At 31.4% G+C, this 20826-nt stretch overlaps 1 protein-coding gene and 3 long non-coding RNA genes across 4 annotated transcripts; 2 read left to right on the top strand and 2 right to left on the bottom strand.

Annotated features, from left to right (window-relative positions):
• Positions 1-303: 303 nt before the first annotated feature.
• Positions 304-1192, top strand: LOC146926051 (uncharacterized). The gene is made up of 2 exons (XR_015034010.1): positions 304-634; positions 805-1192. It is a non-coding gene; the product is annotated as an uncharacterized LOC146926051 (long non-coding RNA).
• A 3382-nt stretch (positions 1193-4574) lies between these two features.
• On the top strand, positions 4575-5124 carry LOC146926050 (uncharacterized). Its single transcript, XR_015034014.1, has 2 exons — positions 4575-4716; positions 4879-5124. It is a non-coding gene; the product is annotated as an uncharacterized LOC146926050 (long non-coding RNA).
• A 6641-nt stretch (positions 5125-11765) lies between these two features.
• Positions 11766-15549, bottom strand: LOC146926049 (uncharacterized). Its single transcript, XR_015034013.1, has 2 exons — positions 15452-15549; positions 11766-12079 (listed from the first exon to the last, which is right to left on the bottom strand). It is a non-coding gene; the product is annotated as an uncharacterized LOC146926049 (long non-coding RNA).
• Positions 15550-15730: 181 nt separating this feature from the next.
• LOC146926048 (ADP,ATP carrier protein 1, chloroplastic-like) lies at positions 15731-20277 on the bottom strand. The gene is made up of 5 exons (XM_085758459.1): positions 19366-20277; positions 18101-18355; positions 17223-17366; positions 16774-17121; positions 15731-16308 (listed from the first exon to the last, which is right to left on the bottom strand). Exons 1-5 carry the CDS (start codon positions 20161-20163, stop codon positions 15967-15969), a joined length of 1887 nt encoding a protein of 628 aa, XP_085614585.1. The 5' UTR covers positions 20164-20277; the 3' UTR covers positions 15731-15966.
• Between the last annotated feature and the right edge of the window lie 549 nt (positions 20278-20826).

The raw sequence follows: 20826 nt of genomic DNA, 5'->3' as shown, positions 1-20826 counted from the left end.
ACGTGATAATGGTGGGCAAAAAAATTTGAAGGGTACTATTTCTCTATTGTTTGACTAAATAAATTGATCGATGTTCAACTTGTATACAAAGGTTAATCACCACAAAGCAAGTAAGGTATAATCTTCTTAAGTATGTCCTGATTTCATTGTCTGTCTATGCTCTCTCTTCAAATCTCCGTCAGATAATCTCTTTCATTGATATTATAATTTTACACTTTAAAAAAGAAGTCATTGATATTTAACTTTTCATGCATCGTATGAGTACCATTGCTATGCTCTCTGTCTATCATCAAAGGATTTTTTTTCGCTTTCTATCATCAAAGGTTGATGACTTAAAAAAATAATGAATTCTAATGATCAGCAATGTTTTTACATTTCATAATAATCATTATAATATTAGAAAGAGCTTTTTAGAATTCATTTATAGATAATTTTTTTAATTGTTTTTAGTGCAATAGACCCTTTTTTTATTTGTCAAGGTGCAAGAGGCACTTTATATATACACTATAAAAGTGATCCAATCATATTCTTTTTGTTACATGTAAAGGGAAAAAAAATATGACTAAAACTCTTAAATTCATATATATTATGATTTTATTTCTTTTCCTATTTCTTGTTGCAGAAAGTATTTTCAGTAAGCAATTTTTCTAATCCTTTTAAAATTTCATTCTCTAGTGCAGTATGTATTTTTTTTAAAGTACTGTATGTAACTTGTACACACTCTTTTATGTTTTTTTTCAAAGAACTCTTTTATGTATTTTTATTTTTTAGTAACATAATTTTATTCTATTTTATTAATTACAGCTGGTATTCCATGTAAGATTGATGAAGACTGTCCACAATTACCAAGGCCGGGGTCTTCGAAGAGCATCAACTATTACTGCTTTGCCGATCAATGTTTTTGCTATATACGAATACGATAACGATAACGAGTGCCCCAAGGGCATTCGTTAAGCATCCAAAACAAGCAAGTTTTCATGAAAATGTTGTGTAATCATTACTTAATCAAAAGTACTATCTTATATTTCCAAGTCAAAATTGTTATTTGTAGAATCCTTAACCAATGTTCTGAGAGCAATGGTTAGCAAGACCCATAAAAATGAAATAAATAAAAGCCACGCCAAAAGTGGAACTGCCAAGGGTATTTTTGCTTTTTTAATACAGACAAAGAAAAAACATTTTTTTTCATCGATTTGCTGGAAATAATTATACAAAAGTCATATATCTCTTTTGTCTTTCTATGTAAAATCTAACCAACACTATTATACTAATGTATTTTTTCTTTTGAAGAATCCATTCAAAGGAGGAGTGTTATGAATATTATAAATGAATGTTCATATAGCAAATGGATTAATGAGCCTTACTACTAGACTATTGAGTTTGTTCTCTAAGTTATTGCATTTCTCTATAAATAGAGCTCACATATAGGAGATTTAACCTTGCACCCCAACAATTATACCCTGACCATTACATTTTGCATGAACTGTCTATTTTACCCTCATAAACAAACTAAAATCATTCCTGTTTTTCTTCTTCCATTTTTCTCTCTGAATTTTTCAAAGATTTCTGAAAATAAAAGTTTGCGAATACAACATTAAACTCATGATCCAGATTTTTATTTGACAAAAAAACATGATCCAACTTTAAATTTTGCACAAAAATCATGATCCTACTTTCACTTACCGAGTTGGCTCATGAAAAATACGTTTCATGGATGATGTCGAGACCCATGATGCATAGACACGTGATGTTGATTTGGAGATTTTTACTAATTAAGGATTTTTTTATTTACGGTTTTAATTGATCTATTATTTAGGATTTTTACCAAATTGAAGGATAAACGTTTTTGGATCCATAGCCATGGCGGTAGCTTCCTTTCATGGGTGAGAAGAAAATCAAGAGAACCCAACAACCTTCACTCATATCTTTTGAATAAACAAAAATCACAAACCAAAATTTTGATTTTGTGTTACAATGACAGAACAGTGATAGATTTTTCATGTGAATAACATGTTCATCTACCCATGATTTGATTCTTTTTAGAGGTTTTCAAGTTGGATCATGATTTCGATGAAGATGAAGGACTTTGCAAATGTCACGTTAACGTTTTCAGGGAAAAAAAATAAAAGGCTTAAATATGAATTTCGTCCCTGTAATATAGGCGTGTTTTGATTTTCGTCCCTGTAAAAAAAAAGTTTGAATTACGTCCCTGTAAAATTTCTTTTGTTTGAAAATGGTCCCTGGGCCCACTGTTCAGCTGAGTTGGCAAGGGTTTGGCCACGTGGCAGTTGCTGACTGTGCAACTTTTACCACATGGCGCTGACGTGGCGTGCCACATAATTAAAAAATAAAAAATAAAAATAAAATTCTGAAAATTATTTATTTAAATTTAAAAAATCTGAAAATAAATTTAAAAATCATAAAAAATTTCCAAAAAAAATCTAAAAATAATAAAAAATTTCCGAAAAATCCCAAAATAAATTTAAAAATCATAAAAAAATTTGAAAAAAATCTGAAAATTATAAAAAATTTCGGAAAAATCTGAAAATAAATTTAAAAATCATAAAAAAATTCTAAAAATAGATTTTTTAATTTGAAAATTATATATTAAATTTTTTTCAAAAAATATAATTTCAGAAAAATATAATATATATTCTGAAATTAATATATTATATTCAGTTTTTTCGAAAAATTTCAGAATATATATATTAATTTCAGAAAAAAATCAGAAAAAATTTATTTTAATATTTCAGAAAAAAAAAAATTGAAAAAATTTATTTTATTATTTCGGAAAAAATTTATAATTTTTAAATTTTTTTTTTGGAAATTTAAAAAAATTTCGAAAATTTATAATTTATTTTTCCGGAATTTTTAATTTTTAAAATTTTTTCGGAAAAAAATTAATTCTTAGCTACAACATTCTTCGAAAATTTTCACATTTTTTTAAATTTTTTGGAAATTTTTTTCACATTCTTCGAAAAATTTAAAAATCTGAAAAATCCGAAATTTTTTTAAATTTTCGAAAATTTCAATTTTTTTTTAAATAATCATGAGGTAAGGCGCAACATTAAGAAGGACTAATGGGGCAAGAAAGATGTAGCAGAAGTCTGACAGGGAACTTTTTTCGTATAACCCCCTTCTACTTGTTTAATTAACTGAATATGCGGGGAAAATAATAAATAACAAGCCTTTTAAAGTAAAAATTGTCATATTCATATATGTATAATGTTATCATAATCATATATAGATCAACTTTGCTGGCATGACACACAAGTTTTCGAATTTTTTTAAGTTTTCGAAATTAAAAATTATAAATTTTTAAATTTTTGAAATCTTTTTATGATTTTTAAATTTATTTTCAGATTTTTTGGAAATTTTTTATAATTTTCAGATTTTTTTTGGAAATTTTTTATGATTTTTAAATTTATTTTCAGATTTTTCGGAAATTTTTTATAATTTTCAGATTTTTTTCTGTAATTTTTTATGATTTTTAAAATTATTTTCATATTTTTTAATTTTAAAAACAATTTTCAGAATTTTTAAAATATTTTTTAAAATTTAATATTATGTGGCACGCCACGTCAGTGCCACGTGGCAAAAGTTGCACAGTCAGCAACTGCCACGTGGCGAATGCCATGCCACATCAGCGCTACAGTGGGCCCAGGGACCATTTTCAAACAAATTTTTTTTTACAGGGACGTAATTCAAACTTTTTTTTTTACAGGGACGAAAATCAAAACACGCCTATATTACAGGGACGAAATTCATATTTAAGCCAAAATAAAACTAAAATTTTTGTTTTTCAATATTGAAGTTGCAACGTGGGGTGAACTCATGTTGAATTTATAAATGTTGAAAGTGGGGTGAAAAGGGGTAAAATTGGCATTTTCAAATATTTGTAAGGGTGAAAGTATAAGTGTAGGGGTACAAAGTAAAATTTCCTCACATATAACACAACATACTTAAATACATCAAAAAATAATAAAATATTTCTCTATCGTCTCTCTTCCTCTACTTCTCTTGATTCTTGTTTCTATTTAAACATTATGTTACCTTTTTCAACTAAGTTATATTACTTACGTACATTGTGTTAATTAATTTAAACTATACCAACTAAACATTATGTTAATTTTTTAAACTTTTTCCATATTTTACTTACACTTAACAGAGATATTTATAACACCGTAAAAAAAAACAGAGATATTTATAACAACCCGTGCGATATCACAGGTATTTGTCCTATATTTTAATTGTGACGCTTTACGTAATATTCAAATTTAATATTTTAATATTTTTTATAAGATATATAATGTTTTTTGTTATAATTTATGATATTACAATTTTACACTTTAAAAAAAAGAAGTCATTGATATTTAACTTTTCATGCAAGTAACCAAAAAAAACTTTTCATGCATCATATGAGTACCATTGCTATGCTCTCTTTCTATCATCAAAGGATTTTTTTTTCTTTTTACGCTTTATATCATCAAAGGTTGATGAGTTAATTAAAAAAATAATGAATTCTAATGATTAGCAATGTTTTTTTTTTTTTTGTCAAAAAGAAAGGTGCAAGAGGCACTTTATACACTATAAAAATGATCAAATCATATTCTTTTCGTTACATGTAAATGAAAAAAAATATGACTAAAACTCTTAAATTTATACATGTTATGATTTTATTTCTTTCCCTATTTCTTGTTGCAGAAAGTCATTTCGGTAAGCAATTTTTCTAATCCTTTTAAAATTTCATTCTCTAGTGTTGTATGTAATTTTTTTTAAAGTACTGTATGTAATTTGTACACACTCTTTTATGTTTTTTCAAAGAACTCTTTTATGTATTTTTAGTAACATAATTTTATTATATTTTATTAATTACAGATGGTACTCCATGTAAGATTGATGAAGACTGTCCACAATATCCAAGGCCGTGGAGTCAGTACGTCAAGTATTACTGCATTGCTGATCAATGTTTTTACTATACAAAACATATAAAATAAAATAAATAAAAGCCACACCAAAAGTGGAACTGCCAAGGGTATTTTTGTTTTTTATACAAAAAAAACATTTGTTTTCATCGATTTGCTTGAAATAATTATGCAAAGTCATATCTCTTTTGTCTTTTTATGTAAAATCTAATCCTCACTATTATACTAATCTATTCTTCTCTTTTGAAGAATCCAAAATGAAATTAACATACATAGGCACTATCCAAAGTCCAAACACAGAGTCTGCATAAAGTCGTAACCAACAAAAGTCATATAGATGTACTTCAAAGCCAACCCATCTAAATAAAAAATAAATAGCTAAGTGAACTGTCCATTGCAAACTAAGAGATTTACTCACCAAACATGCAAATTAAATGATAAATTACAAATCTTAGCTTTAAAATATTATATTGATGTTGAGAAACATCTTATAATCAATCACTATGTCGTCACAATTTTGGTTTTCAACGAGTCATCTATGACCATCTTATAATCAATCACTTGGCCGGACGGACCGACCTGCTCTGATACCAATTGTAACACCCCGTTTTTCCAACGTAAAAATTTCGTAAATAAATCAGAGTATTCATCGTAAACGAAATGTCACATTTCATAAAAATCATAAACTGAATAAATAAATATTTATCCTTCAAAATTCAATCACAAAGTACTTAATATCTTGCAGCGGAATTAGTCAACATCTAAACATAGTCTTTGGCACCAAGGCCTCATCATAACTAAAACATAATAATTAGTTCAAATCCATCAACTTCATTATAAATTTAAAAAAAAAAAAAAACAATACTTAAGGAACAGAAAACAATGACAAAATTCCCATCCCGTACGTATCAGAGCACCTAAGACACACACTTGTGAGGAGTCCACTCACGACCGCAACTAGTCTTGGTTACCTGCAAGTTACCCAAACGAAGAGCAACATTTTCAAGCAGAAGGGGTGAGATTTCACAAACAACAATATTAAGCATATAATTCATCAATTACATTTAACAACATAAACTTCATTAACAATATTAAGCATATAATTCATCTTAAAAAGTCTTGACAATGCAAATGCATGTGGTACCATTCTAGGGCATAAGCCCTCATCGCTATTGAGCATAAATAGGCTTCCAGGGCTTGAGCCCTCGTCACTTTTGAGCACAAGGCTCCAGGGCTTGAGCCCTCGTCGCTTTTGAGCAAACGCTCCAGAGCTTGAGCCCTCGTCGCTTTAAATGAGTATGCATGGACTCAACATCTTACATCTTAGAAACATCATGAACATCTTATAACTTTTTAACATCTTAACATCTTCACAACATATCGTCTTAACAACTTGACGACTTCATAACGACTTGATGACTTAACAACTTCAACGACATCGACAAACAACTTACAACTTTGAAGACATTGACGACAACTGTGGTAACGACAACGACAACGACTTCACATCATAATTTCATATTCATCAATCATAAACAACGTCATATAACATCGTGCTTAAACATCAACATTTCATCATATAACATCGTATTTAAACATCAACAATTCATCATGCATATTTGTAAAAACATAATAAATTATCCACAACATATTTTCATGCCAAACCAAAGCTACTGGAAAGATATCACAATTATCAACAACTTTCATGTTTATACCAAAGACTAATTCAGAACAGAAACATGTGAAACAGACGCAAAAACATGAAACAGAGAATGCTGTCACCGAACAATTTCGCTGAGACCTCCTTGGCGTATTTTCATCATAACTCAGAAACTAAAAGTCAATTTCACGTCAAACCAAAGCCACTGAAAAGCTAACAAAATTATCTAAAACTTTCATGTTTACAACAAAGGCCAATTATGTACTGATCAATACCAGTTTTCGTTTTAAATTAGGAAAAGTTGTGCAGAAAGTCCATAAAAATTCACTGTGACCTACGTGCAGTAATTTGACCATAACTCAAGTTCTATAAATCATTTTGACACCAAACCAACGACATTATAAAACTAACATCCATACCTACAACTTTTGTGTTTACACCTAAACCCAGTTACGAACTTAAACTTGTCAAACTGAGACAATAAAAATGCATTTTGCAGCAAAATCGCAGTTCAACTGCGATTTCGCCTTGGAAAAATCTTTTCGACTCCGTTTTCGATCCAATACTCTCCAAACTTGACCCCAATCATTACCCTATGATAACCCTATCATTAGAACACTAATTATTCATCAACTTACTGTATGCAAATTCAAAGGGTTCTCAAATCTATTAACAACCTATTATAATTCTTAAACCCTAATTCTCAAATTCTCACAAACTCAACCTACAACATGTTAAATCTAATTATCAGAATTACAGATTTAATAATACTGAAGGTTAGTCTCACCCTTACCTTAACAATCGATGCAGTCTCTTCTCTCTTCTCTTTGTCTTCTCTTCTATTCTCTCCTAGTTCTCCTCTTTTCCAAAAAGCGGTTTAACGTAAAAACTCTTTCTAACCTAAGCTTCCTTATTTATAATACTAAATACTCTTCCTAAATAAGTTTAGGCCCAATAACTTTGTCTTCTTTCTATTCTAACCCCCAAATCTACTTATTCCAATAATTCTCATATTCTAATAAATAATAGAATAAAGCCACTTAATAAAATACCAACACCTCACATATTTAAAATAAATCACATAAATAGACTCTAACTTAATAAAAATAATTAAATATCAAAGTCGGCGTTACAACTCTCCCTAACTTAAAAGAATTTCGTCCTCGAAATTCAGAGCATAAGAGAAAATGAATTTAATTTGGCTTCAGCATCTTAAACCATATATGTCAAAATAGAACTTCAAACAATACACAAAAATCACATCAAAGTTAGTCAGTTAGACATGATCACATAATAAAACATAACTACTAACTAGAAAACATGACGGCGCGACACAACGACTCATCTACTTGGCCGGACGGACCGACCTGCTCTGATACCAATTGTAACACCCCGTTTTCCCAACGTAAAAATTTCGTAAATAAATCAGAGTATTCATCGTAAACGAAATGTCACATTTCATAAAAATCATAAACTGAATAAATAAATATTTATCCTTCAAAATTCAATCACAAAGTACTTAATATCTTGCAGCGGAATTAGTCAACATCTAAACATAGTCTTTGGCACCAAGGCCTCATCAAAATTCTAAAACATAATAATTAGTTCAAATCCAGCAACTTCATTATAAATTTAAAAAAAAAAAAACAATACTTAAGGAACAGAAAACAATGACAAAATTCTCATCCCGTTACGTATCAGAGCACCTAAGACACACACTTGTGAGGAGTCCACTCACGACCGCAACTAGTCTTGGTTACCTGCAAGTTACCCATACGAAGAGCAACATTTTCAAGCAGAAGGGGTGAGATTTCACAAACAACAATATTAAGCATATAATTCATCAATTACATTTAACAACATAAACTTCATTAACTAGTATCATCATTCTCCCTACATTAGTCATAAACATCATCACATGTCATCAATAATATCACAAACATCATCACATATCATCGACATAATAATCATGAACATCTTCATATATCATCAAACATTAGTCATAAGCATCATCATATATCATCATCATAATAATCATAAACATCACATATCATCTTAGGCTCTGTTTGGTAAAAAGAAGCTATAAGCTAGCTGATAGCTGATAAGCTAGCTGATAGCTGAAAAGCTAGCTTATAGCTGATGACTGATAGCTGATAGCTTATGGCTGAAAAGCTCGCTTATTAAAAATAATGTGTTTGGTAAAATTAGTTGTTGAAGTAGCTGATAAGTATAAAATGACATAAAAGGACATATTTATTTATTTATTTTTTATAAATTATATATATAAATTTTTTTACTTAATGTATTTTTTTTTTAATTACTCAAATTTATTTGAAATTATTTTCATCTTCACATGATAAATGTGCTTTATGAATTAATTGGCATTTTTTATTCGACAAATTTCATTTTTTAATAAATTTTATTTAACTAAACTTGTTTCACTATTTATTTATTATATATTTTATTTAACATTCAATCTTATATGAATTAAAAGCTAGGTCATAAATAAAGTGAACAACAAAATTTAGAAAACTATATATACCATGTCGTGACTTGCAATAAGCTGTGAGGTTTTGGTGGCAGTAAGCCTTAAAACGTGGGAACATGGGTGGTTTTTTTTAATTTAAAAATAATAAAATTAAATTAACAAGGTTATAACTGGAAAAAATTATAAGAAGCTATAAGCTACAAGCTCAAAAGCTACTTGAAATAGCTTTTCAAAAAAAGCTATAAGCTCACGAGAAAAGCTTGTTACCAAACACGTCACATTTTGATCCAACAAGCTTATAAGCTAATTCAAAAAGCTATAAGCTAGCTTTTTGTTGTTACCAAACACAGCCTTAATCATAAACATAAACATCATATATCATCTTAATCATAACATCATATATCATCGTATATCATAACCTCATATATCATCGTATATTATAACATCATATATCATCTTAATCATAACATCATATATCATCATAATCATAACATCATATACCATCTTAATCATAATTCATCATTAGACACTTCATCAAACATCACAACTTAACGACTTGACTCGACTATGCAACTCTTTCGTCTTAAATCATCTTGACTCGACTATGAATCTCTTTCGTCTTAAATCATCTTGACTCGACTATGCAACTCTTTCATCTTAAAACGTCTTGACAATGCAAATGCATGTGGTACCATTCTAGGGCATAAGCCCTCGTCGCTATTGAGCATAAATAGGCTCCCAGGGCTTGAGCCCTCGTCACTTTTGAGCACAAGGCTCTAGGGCTTGAGCCCTCGTCGCTTTTGAGCAAATGCTCCAGGGCTTGAGCCCTCGTCGCTTTAAATGAGTATGCATGGACTAAACATCTTACATCTTAAAAACATCATGAACATCTTATAACTTCTTAACATCTTAACATCTTCACAACATAACGTCTTAACAACTTGACGACTTCATAACAACTTGATGACTTAACAACTTCAACGACATCGACAAACAACTTACAACTTTGAAGACATTGACGACAACTGTGGTAACGACAACGACTTCACATCATAATTTCATATTCATCAATCATAAACAACGTCATATAACATCGTGCTTAAACATCAACAATTCATCATATAACATCGTATTCAAACATCAACAATTCATCATATAACATCGTATTTAAACATCAACAATTCATCATGCATATTTGTAAAAACATAATAAATTATCCACAACATATTTTCATGCCAAACCAAAGCTACTGGAAAGATATCACAATTATCAACAACTTTCATGTTTATACCAAAGATTAATTCAGAACAGAAACATGTGAAACAGACGCAAAAACATGAAACAGAGAATGCTGTCACCGAACAATTTCGCTGAGACCTCCTTGGCGTATTTTCATCATAACTCAGAAACTAAAAGTCAATTTCACGTCAAACCAAAGCCACTGAAAAGCTAACAAAATTATCTAAAACTTTCATGTTTACAACAAAGGCCAATTATGTACTGATCAATACCAGTTTTCGTTTTAAATTAGGAAAAGTTGTGCAGAAAGTCCATAAAAATTCACTGTGACCTACGTGCAGTAATTTGACCATAACTCAAGTTCTATAAATCATTTTGACACCAAACCAACGACATTATAAAACTAACATCCATACCTACAACTTTTGTGTTTACACCTAAACCCAGTTACGAACTTAAACTTGTCAAACTGAGACAATAAAAATGCATTTTGCAGCAAAATCGCAGTTCAACTGCGATTTCGCCTTGGAAAAATCTTTTCGACTCCGTTTTCGATCCAATACTCTCCAAACTTGACCCCAATCATTACCCTATGATAACCCTATCATTAGAACACTAATTATTCATCAACTTACTGTATGCAAATTCAAAGGGTTCTCAAATCTATTAACAACCTATTACAATTCTTAAACCCTAATTCTCAAATTCTCACAAACTCAACCTACAACATGTTAAATCTAATTATCAGAATTACAGATTTAATAATACTGAAGGTTATTCTCACCCTTACCTTAACAATCGATGCAGTCTCTTCTCTCTTCTCTTTGTCTTCTCTTCTATTCTCTCCTAGTTCTCCTCTTTTCCAAAAAGCGGTTTAACGTAAAAACTTTTTCTAACCTAAGCTTCCTTATTTATAATACTAAATACTCTTCCTAAATAAGTTTAGGCCCAATAACTTTGTCTTCTTTCTATTCTAACCCCCAAATCTACTTATTCCAATAATTCTCATATTCTAATAAATAATAGAATAAAGCCACTTAATAAAATACCAACACCTCACATATTTAAAATAAATCACATAAATAGACTCTAACTTAATAAAAATAATTAAATATCAAAGTCGGCGTTACAACTCTCCCTAACTTAAAAGAATTTCGTCCTCGAAATTCAGAGCATAAGAGAAAATGAATTTAATTTGGCTTCAGCATCTTAAACCATATATGTCAAAATAGAACTTCAAACAATACACAAAAATCACATCAAAGTTAGTCAGTTAGACATGATCACATAATAAAACATAACTACTAACTAGAAAACATGACGGCGCGACACAACGACTCATCTACTTGGCCGGACGGACCGACCTGCTCTGATACCAATTGTAACACCCCGTTTTCCCAACGTAAAAATTTCGTAAATAAATCAGAGTATTCATCGTAAACGGAATGTCACATTTCATAAAAATCATAAACTGAATAAATAAATATTTATCCTTCAAAATTCAATCACAAAGTACTTAATATCTTGCAGCGAAATTAGTCAACATCTAAACATAGTCTTTGGCACCAAGGCCTCATCATAAAATCTCATCAAAATTCTAAAACATAATAATTAGTTCAAATCCAGCAACTTCATTATAAATTTAAAAAAAAAACAATACTTAAGGAACAGAAAACAATGACAAAATTCTCATCCCGTTACGTATCAGAGCACCTAAGACACACACTTGTGAGGAGTCCACTCACGACCGCAACTAGTCTTGGTTACCTGCAAGTTACCCATACGAAGAGCAACATTTTCAAGCAGAAGGGGTGAGATTTCACAAACAACAATATTAAGCATATAATTCATCAATTACATTTAACAACATAAACTTCATTAACTAGTATCATCATTCTCCCTACATTAGTCATAAACATCATCACATGTCATCAATAATATCACAAACATCATCACATATCATCGACATAATAATCATGAACATCTTCATATATCATCAAACATTAGTCATAAGCATCATCATATATCATCATCATAATAATCATAAACATCACATATCATCTTAATCATAAACATAAACATCATATATCATCTTAATCATAACATCATATATCATCGTATATCATAACCTCATATATCATCGTATATTATAACATCATATATCATCTTAATCATAACATCATATATCATCATAATCATAACATCATATATCATCTTAATCATAATTCATCATTAGATACTTCATCAAACATCACAACTTAACGACTTGACTCGACTATGCAACTCTTTCGTCTTAAATCATCTTGACTCGACTATGCATCTCTTTCGTCTTAAATCATCTTGACTCGACTATGCAACTCTTTCATCTTAAAACGTCTTGACAATGCAAATGCATGTGGTACCATTCTAGGGCATAAGCCCTCGTCGCTATTGAGCATAAATAGGCTCCCAGGGCTTGAGCCCTCGTCACTTTTGAGCACAAGGCTCTAGGGCTTGAGCCCTCGTCGCTTTTGAGCAAATGCTCCAGGGATTGAGCCCTCGTCGCTTTAAATGAGTATGCATGGACTAAACATCTTACATCTTAGAAACATCATGAACATCTTATAACTTCTTAACATCTTAACATCTTCACAACATAACGTCTTAACAACTTGACGACTTCATAACGACTTGATGACTTAACAACTTCAAAGACATCGACAAACAACTTACAACTTTGAAGACATTGACGACAACTGTGGTAACGACAACGACAACGACTTCACATCATAATTTCATATTCATCAGTCATAAACAACGTCATATAACATCGTGCTTAAACATCAACAATTCATCATATAACATCGTATTCAAACATCAACAATTCATCATATAACATCATATTTAAACATCAACAATTCATCATATAACATCGTATTTAAACATCAACAATTCATCATGCATATTTGTAAAAACATAATAAATTATCCACAACATATTTTCATGCCAAACCAAAGCTACTGGAAATATATCACAATTATCAACAACTTTCATGTTTATACCAAAGATTAATTCAGAACAGAAACATGTGAAACAGACGCAAAAACATGAAACAGAGAATGCTGTCACCGAACAATTTCGCTGAGACCTCCTTGGCGTATTTTCATCATAACTCAGAAACTAAAAGTCAATTTCACGTCAAACCAAAGCCACTGAAAAGCTAACAAAATTATCTAAAACTTTCATGTTTACACCAAAGGCCAATTCTGTACCAATCAATACCAGTTTTCATTTTAAATTAGGAAAAGTTGTGCAGAAAGTCCATAAAAATTCACTGTGACCTACGTGCAGTAATTTGACCATAACTCAAGTTCTATAAATCATGTTGATACTAAACCAACGGCATTAGAAAACTAACATCCATACCTACAACTTTTGTGTTTACACCTAAACCCAGTTCGGAACTTAAACTTGTCAAACTGAGACAATAAAAACGCGTTTTTCACACTGACAGCAAAATCGCAGTTCAGATGCGATTTCGCCTTGGGGAAATCTTTTCGTTTGCGTTTTCGATCCAATACTCTCCAAACTTGACCCTAATCATTACCCTATGATTACCCTATCATTAGAACACTAATTATTCATCAACCTACTGTATGCAAATTCAAAGGGTTCTCAAATCTATTAACAACCTATTACAATTCTTAAACCCTAATTCTCAAATTCTCACAAACTCAACCTACAACATGTTAAATCTAATTATCAGAATTACAGACTTAATAATACTGAATGTTAGTCTCACCCTTACCTTAACAATCGATGCAGCCTCTTCTCTCTTCTCTTTGTCTTCTCTTCTCTTCGCTCCTAGTTCTCATCTTTTCCAAAAAGCGGTTTAACGTAAAAACTCTTTCTAACGTAAGCTTCCTTATTTATAATACTAAATACTCTTCCTAAATAAGTTTAGGCCCAATAACTCTGTCTTCTTTCTATTCTAACCCCCAAATCTACTTATTCTAATAATTCTCATATTCTAATAAATAATAGAATAAAGCCACTTAATAAAATACCAACACCTCACATATTTAAAATAAATCACATAAATAGACTCTAACTTAATAAAAATAATTAAATATCAAAGTGGGCGTTACAAAAGATGCAGAAAAACAGAGTATGATAGATAAACTTCTGAAAATCAGAAGAAAAACGAGAAAAGAATCACGAAGCAACGAATAATCAAACAAAGAGAAAAACGAAGCTTGAAAACGAAGCAATCAAGCGCAAGAACAAGGAATGTGAAGAATCAAGCACATAATCATGAAGATTCAGTGAAAAAGATGAAGAGGAAAGAGAAAACGCAACAGAGCTTGTTAGAAAAAGTGGTTATGGATCATAACAAACTCCCCTTTGAAGGAGAAGAAACTGGTATCATATTAAGAGAGAAGAATATGAATGAAATGTGTTATCATTATTACTTGTGAATGAAGATACAATAAGTTTATTTACATATGTGAGAGTACATGATAATATCCTAAGATGGAGACGGAACACTGTAGTAAAGCTAAACACTCTAAACTCAATTACTTGAAGTACAACTTATTTCATCCTTATGTGTACTATCCAATAGCAACTATAGATTACCCTGCAGTTAATATAACCTTTTACCTTAAGCTTTCACCTTACCAACATTACTTCAATAGAATTTTGCTTTAGGTTGATTGCTTGGAAAAAAAACAAACCCAAATGTCTCAATAGTCAAGCTCTCACTTTTTAATGATGATTTTGCCAACCACAATTGCATAGAGATATTTCACATAATGCTAGTAAGAGAAAAGTACTACCTGCCTAGAATTCCAGGTTAATTAATATCCCACAATAAATTATTATCCCACAATATCAGGTATCAAGGCGGATTTTAATAGAATAAGATTGTTTTATAATATCCTATCTTCTTATCATGCGCACCAAACAATCCCTTTTGGTGTAAAAGCTTATGTATTATTTCTACTATCGAAGAAAAAACTTATGGCTTGTAAAGAAAAATTAGGGCAAACTCTACATTTGAGAAAATAGGTTATGACTAAAAGATCATACAACAATAAGTTGAAAATGACTTCTAAACAACTTCATAAGCTCTTTTTATAAGTTCTTCTAATAACCTACCTTTGCACGTGTACAAATGCAAAGACTCAACCGCATGCTATCATCTCTTTCACCATCTTTCCGGACCAACCATTCAGCCATGAAATCACTAACACCCTGTGGTATGACAATAATGTTTATAAGTTTTTTTGCTTTTAATAAAAATTAAAAAAATTGATCACACCTATCAACGCCGGGTCTAGCATACGCCATTGTTACCCGAGTGTTTACATTATAAAATGAACTCAATAAATTCTTCCAAACGCCTCCAGATATAAGCAAAAAAAACAAGTTCCTATCTTTTATAGGAAAACAAATGTGAGTATGAAATAAAGAGAACTCATCTTACATTATGGGAGTAAAAAAATTATGAAAGTTGGGAAGAAAAACAAGTAGCAGGCTTATTCTATATGATGCTTAGTAAAATAAAAATAAACCTAAAACAAATAGTTTCACCTAAAACTGCTCTCAAACAGTTTCTTTCTAATCATTCTTTCTGTAAATCAATTTCTCCACAGAAAGAACCGTGCATCTTCTTAATTGTTGCGAGGAGTTGAGGCTTCGGATGGACTACTTGAAGTGTCACCTGAGAGGGAACCATTTCCACCATCATTCTCAGACACTACTGGTATCTTGACAGCGGCTGCTCTTTCCATCTGTTTCTCGAGTTCTTCCTCCTGACGCAACGCGGTAAACTGTGTATCCAAAGACTTGGCTGCTCCTAACCAGGCAAGAACGATCACAAGAAGCACACCTCCAAGGTATGGAGTTGAGTTGGCTAGTGAACCAAAAGTTAAGATCATGAACTGTTGGATAAGGGCTCCTCCAGATTTACCCAATGGGTTGCAAACAACATCAATGGCTGCTTTCCCCTTGACCTGCACCGATGAACGCAAAGCATGTTTAATAAAAGTGGATATGAGAGCAAAAAACTGTTTAAAAAAGAATTGAAAAACAACTTTGCATAGTTTTATATAAAACTAGATTTCATTGTAAGTTTCATATCCATTCAGCTAGGCTTTGACTTCGAGCATGTTTGAATTGACTTATTTGAAATTTTCTACTGGCATAAGCATTTATGAGACTGTTTGAGAGAGATTATAGACTATCTTAGTGCAAATGCATGTTCGGATTGACTCTGAGCTTGACAAAATCAGGGTGGCACCATGATTTTGTTGAAGCTTCAAAGTATAACGTTTACTATAGTAATGCTGACACACTGATTTCGTCAAATTCACCGTCAATCCAAACATGCACTAAGAGCCCATTTGTTACAACTTATTTTGTAAAAAGAGAACAAACTGGCCCTAAATATCACAGAGAAGTGAAAAGAGAATTCAAACCTTAGTATCCTCATCCAAGGGAATGTAAGCCATTTCTTTGCAGGGATCGAATAAACTGTACTTAGCACTCTTGCTAAATATGTTCTGCATGGCACCAACATATACAGCTGCTAGCAGTGGAGTCATTCCAATTGATGCAAGACCAGGTGCAATTGGACCTCCAAACAATATGAGAGAGAAGAAACCGACTCCGGTCAGAAGCAGGACTGTAGGTGTGATCTTGGCAGCAACTCCCCATCCATATTTGTCAAATATATATTGACTTAGAAGCATCATTATGAATGTGGCAATTCCAGTTGCGGTTGAGAAGTCGCCCATGAAAGAAGAGTACTCGTTGGGGCTAGGAAACTGCAATTTGCAGAGATTTGTGAGAAAACCAAAATGTACAGAGTGGCATAGCAAATTTCAAAACCAAAACTAAGACAAGATCAACTTATTTTGTATATTACCTGAGCTTTGAGCTTAGACTTCCATGTAACCTCAACAAGATTGATGCTGATTCCATAAGCAACCACTAAAGTGGCTAGATCTCTAATGTACCTTGAAGACACCAAGAATTTCAAGCTCTCCATTGTTCCCATTTTTGGTTTCTTCTGTAAAAATGAACAGCAATGTAAAATGTCAGTTGATAGGTTTCAGAATTTCCACGCGTGACGTCAAAAAGAACGAAGGAGAATAAGACTGCAAAGGTAGGACAATGTCTTATACTCATGTCAATCACAGATTTAAGAAAACAGTTCTTTGCTGAAATTCCGCAATGCTACAGTGCTATAGCACTGATATAGCCAATATCTGAAAACACTTTCCACTAAATAGCATATCACATAACATTAGTGTTTGTTCAAATTCCAGTACGCTATAGCCTATTGTGCTTCTATATTGGCTATTTGACAACACTGAATCGTGTAACTAAACCAAGGGGCCTTAACTTCTAGCGCTTCCTGATTTCATTTCCACTCATAAAATAAACATTACATAAGACATTATGTAAGTTTTTAAAATGCATTTTAAAGTAAGTTGAACATTTTTAAAATTTGAAAAATTTCGAAACATTATTTTCAGTGACTGGAAATGCATTTTCTCTAACTAGCTTCCATCTTATCTCAATCATAATTAAAAAGAAAAATTCAAAACCTCATTTCAGCCACCCACATACAAAGTAAAAATTGAAAATGGAAAATGAAAATGTTGCTGGAAATGATATCTTGTTCAAATTTTAGATTATAAAATCAGTTCTTTTCAAATTAAAAACAGCTTTTCAAATATATGTGCCAAGTGAGATATACACACACAGGGAGAAGGGGAGACAGAGAGAGAGGATTTGTACCTTCTTCTTTATGCTACGTTCAGGAAGAGGAACATAATTATTCGTCCACCAGTACAGGAAACAGATTGCAAACCCCATAGCCACAACTATGCTCATCATTGCTTTTAGAGAGATGGCCCAACCATCAACTCCAGGACCTAAATTCTTCCTCATATTAGAAAAGTATTTCACAGTACGACCGGAGAAAATAAGGGCTACATTGGCCCCAAGTCCAAACAGTGGGTAGAATCGTTTTGCTTCATCAACAGTAGTTATCTGCGCAAATAACAAGGGGATTAGATTTGCCAAGAAGAACAAGGGCGCATGAAAATTGGAGAGTGTAAAATGGATGTCGCCATTTTACCCTCCAATTACATAGTAAAACTATAATCATAAAGTTGAAGCACAGTATTGCACACAAACAAGCATCTAATAATCAGCAGTAGTACTTTACTAGAGTCACAATGACTTCACAACTTAAGCACGGAATCAAGATTGTTACAATATTATATCTATAATGACTACAGAGCTATGGCCTATGAAGCACTCATAAAGACACTAATACCAGACACGACACTGGATAGTAATTTGAGAAAATGGAAGTGATTAACTGTAATCACACATTTTTGAGTCGGTCACGCCTTCAACCTGAAATGTCAGTGTTACATAGCTACAAAATTCCACTGTCCAAAAAAAAAACGAAAGAATGACTAAACACTGCGAGTTAACAAATTATCTTATGGCAAAATCATGACAAAAATGCTTCCCATTTTGCTAAACAAGCCAACATACAAAACAGCTCAATCATTGTAATATTCATCAAGATAAAAAAAAATCTAATAATATAATTAACTATATATTTCACATGGATCAGTAATCAGTAATTAAATTAATAGTTTTATTATCAATAGTTCTAAACACCTTGTTAAATAGAATATAAAATAACAGTCAGAATTAAATTATTAAGTTCATAAACAAACAGAACAAAAGATTAAAAATACATAACAAGGGTTGTGTTAACCGTGGTTAAGGTATCTAAAAAAGGAAAAATTAAATTGAAAAACACACTTTTTTGACTTTTGAAGCATTGATTACACAATTTTCAATGCAAAAGCTTCTACTTTTACTTCCTTAACCAGTGCCCGGGGGCACCGGTTAACATTTCCCTACATAACAATTAACAATCACATGAATACATATACACACTTCCAACAATATTCCTACATACCAAATTCACATAATCAAACAACTGATAACAAAATTAAATTAATGAAATAAAATTATACCTGATTAGCAAAACCCCAAAACAGCACAGAAACAACCACACTCCCCCACAATTCAGCCATAACATAGAACAAACAGAAACTCCAAATCCTTATAATTGCAAGAGGACCTAGAAACCTAGGACCAAGAACATTAAGAAGCTTGTCGGCAAAAGCTTCAGGATGAATATAGTTGCTAAGAGGGTACAAAACAAACCCAAAAGCCCCAAAGAAAGCAATAAAAGGTAAAATGACAGAGTAAAACAGTGCTTGTTTTGACAAAACATTGGACAGTTTTGTATACAACAACATAAAACCAATAGCCATAGGAAGATTGACCCATGTTTTCAAAAATGGTATAATCTCAGCACTACTTCCTTTAGCTGTCACAACCAAAACATCCTTAGTATCCCTCAAAATTGTGTAATTGAACAAGATACAGAAAAACATCAACCCTAAAGGTAAAATCTTTTTCATAGTATCAACCTCAATCCCCAAAATTTTAGGTTTTTTTTCAACCTCAATTTCACCAAAAACAGGTTTTCCATCAGAATCAGCACCAGCAGCAGCTGCTTCAGCCTTACAAATGAACAAATTCTTCTCCTTTTCACCAAAGCCATTAACTTTTGATGAAAAAGAATTGATTTTTGAAAACCCATTTGAATTTAAAGAAAACCCATTTGAATTAAGAGAAAACCCATCAAGGGTTTTGGGTTTAAGTGATAAAAATCTATGCTTTATGGAATTGGGTTGAAGCAAAACCCTGGTTTTAGGGTTTGTAGGAAGAGAGAGAAGCCCTCTGGTTTGAAGAACAGCAACCATGGTGTTCCTCCTCCCCTCTTTGAAATTCCTTCAAGAAAAATAATTTAATGGAGAATTTTTCAAGAAAGAATATGAAAGAGAGGAACTGATACAGATAGAAAGATAATGTGGCTTGAGAAGAGAATGGAACTTGGGAATATATCTTTGCTTTTATATTTTTTTTGATGAAGTAATCAAAACTTTTTAAGGGTTCATTGATGAACACATAAATTTATATAAATGAAAATATTCTCTCATTATTTGTAGATTAATTAAATAAAATAGAAGTATTTTTTATTTTTTATACTCCAATACAATTACTCCCTCCGTTCCTTTTTAAGTGTCACTTTTGGAGAAATTTTTTGTTCCTATTTAACTGTCACTTTCAAAGTTCAATGCAACAATAAATGTTGTTTTACCAACATTACCCTTAGTTATTTATTGTGGAGAGAGAAATATATGAAATAAGATATTAAATGACTAAGGCTATTATAGTAAAAGTATAGATTATTGTATAAGAAAAAGTAACATTTATTGAGTGTCTTGGTTTGTGTAAAATGTTAAAAAGTGACACTTAAAAAGGAACGGAGGGAGTAGAAGATAAGAATGAGATTTATTTTTTATATTTTTAGTGTATGTTTCGTTATGCGGTCATAAGAATTGATTTTGAATAAAATAATTGTG

The sequence above is a fragment of the Medicago sativa genome, chromosome 4 (assembly GCF_051527215.1).
Source record: "Medicago sativa cultivar Bolivia chromosome 4, Bolivia_mono, whole genome shotgun sequence".
Taxonomy (NCBI): Eukaryota; Viridiplantae; Streptophyta; class Magnoliopsida; order Fabales; family Fabaceae; genus Medicago; species Medicago sativa.
This window is presented reverse-complemented; position numbering and strand designations above follow the sequence as displayed.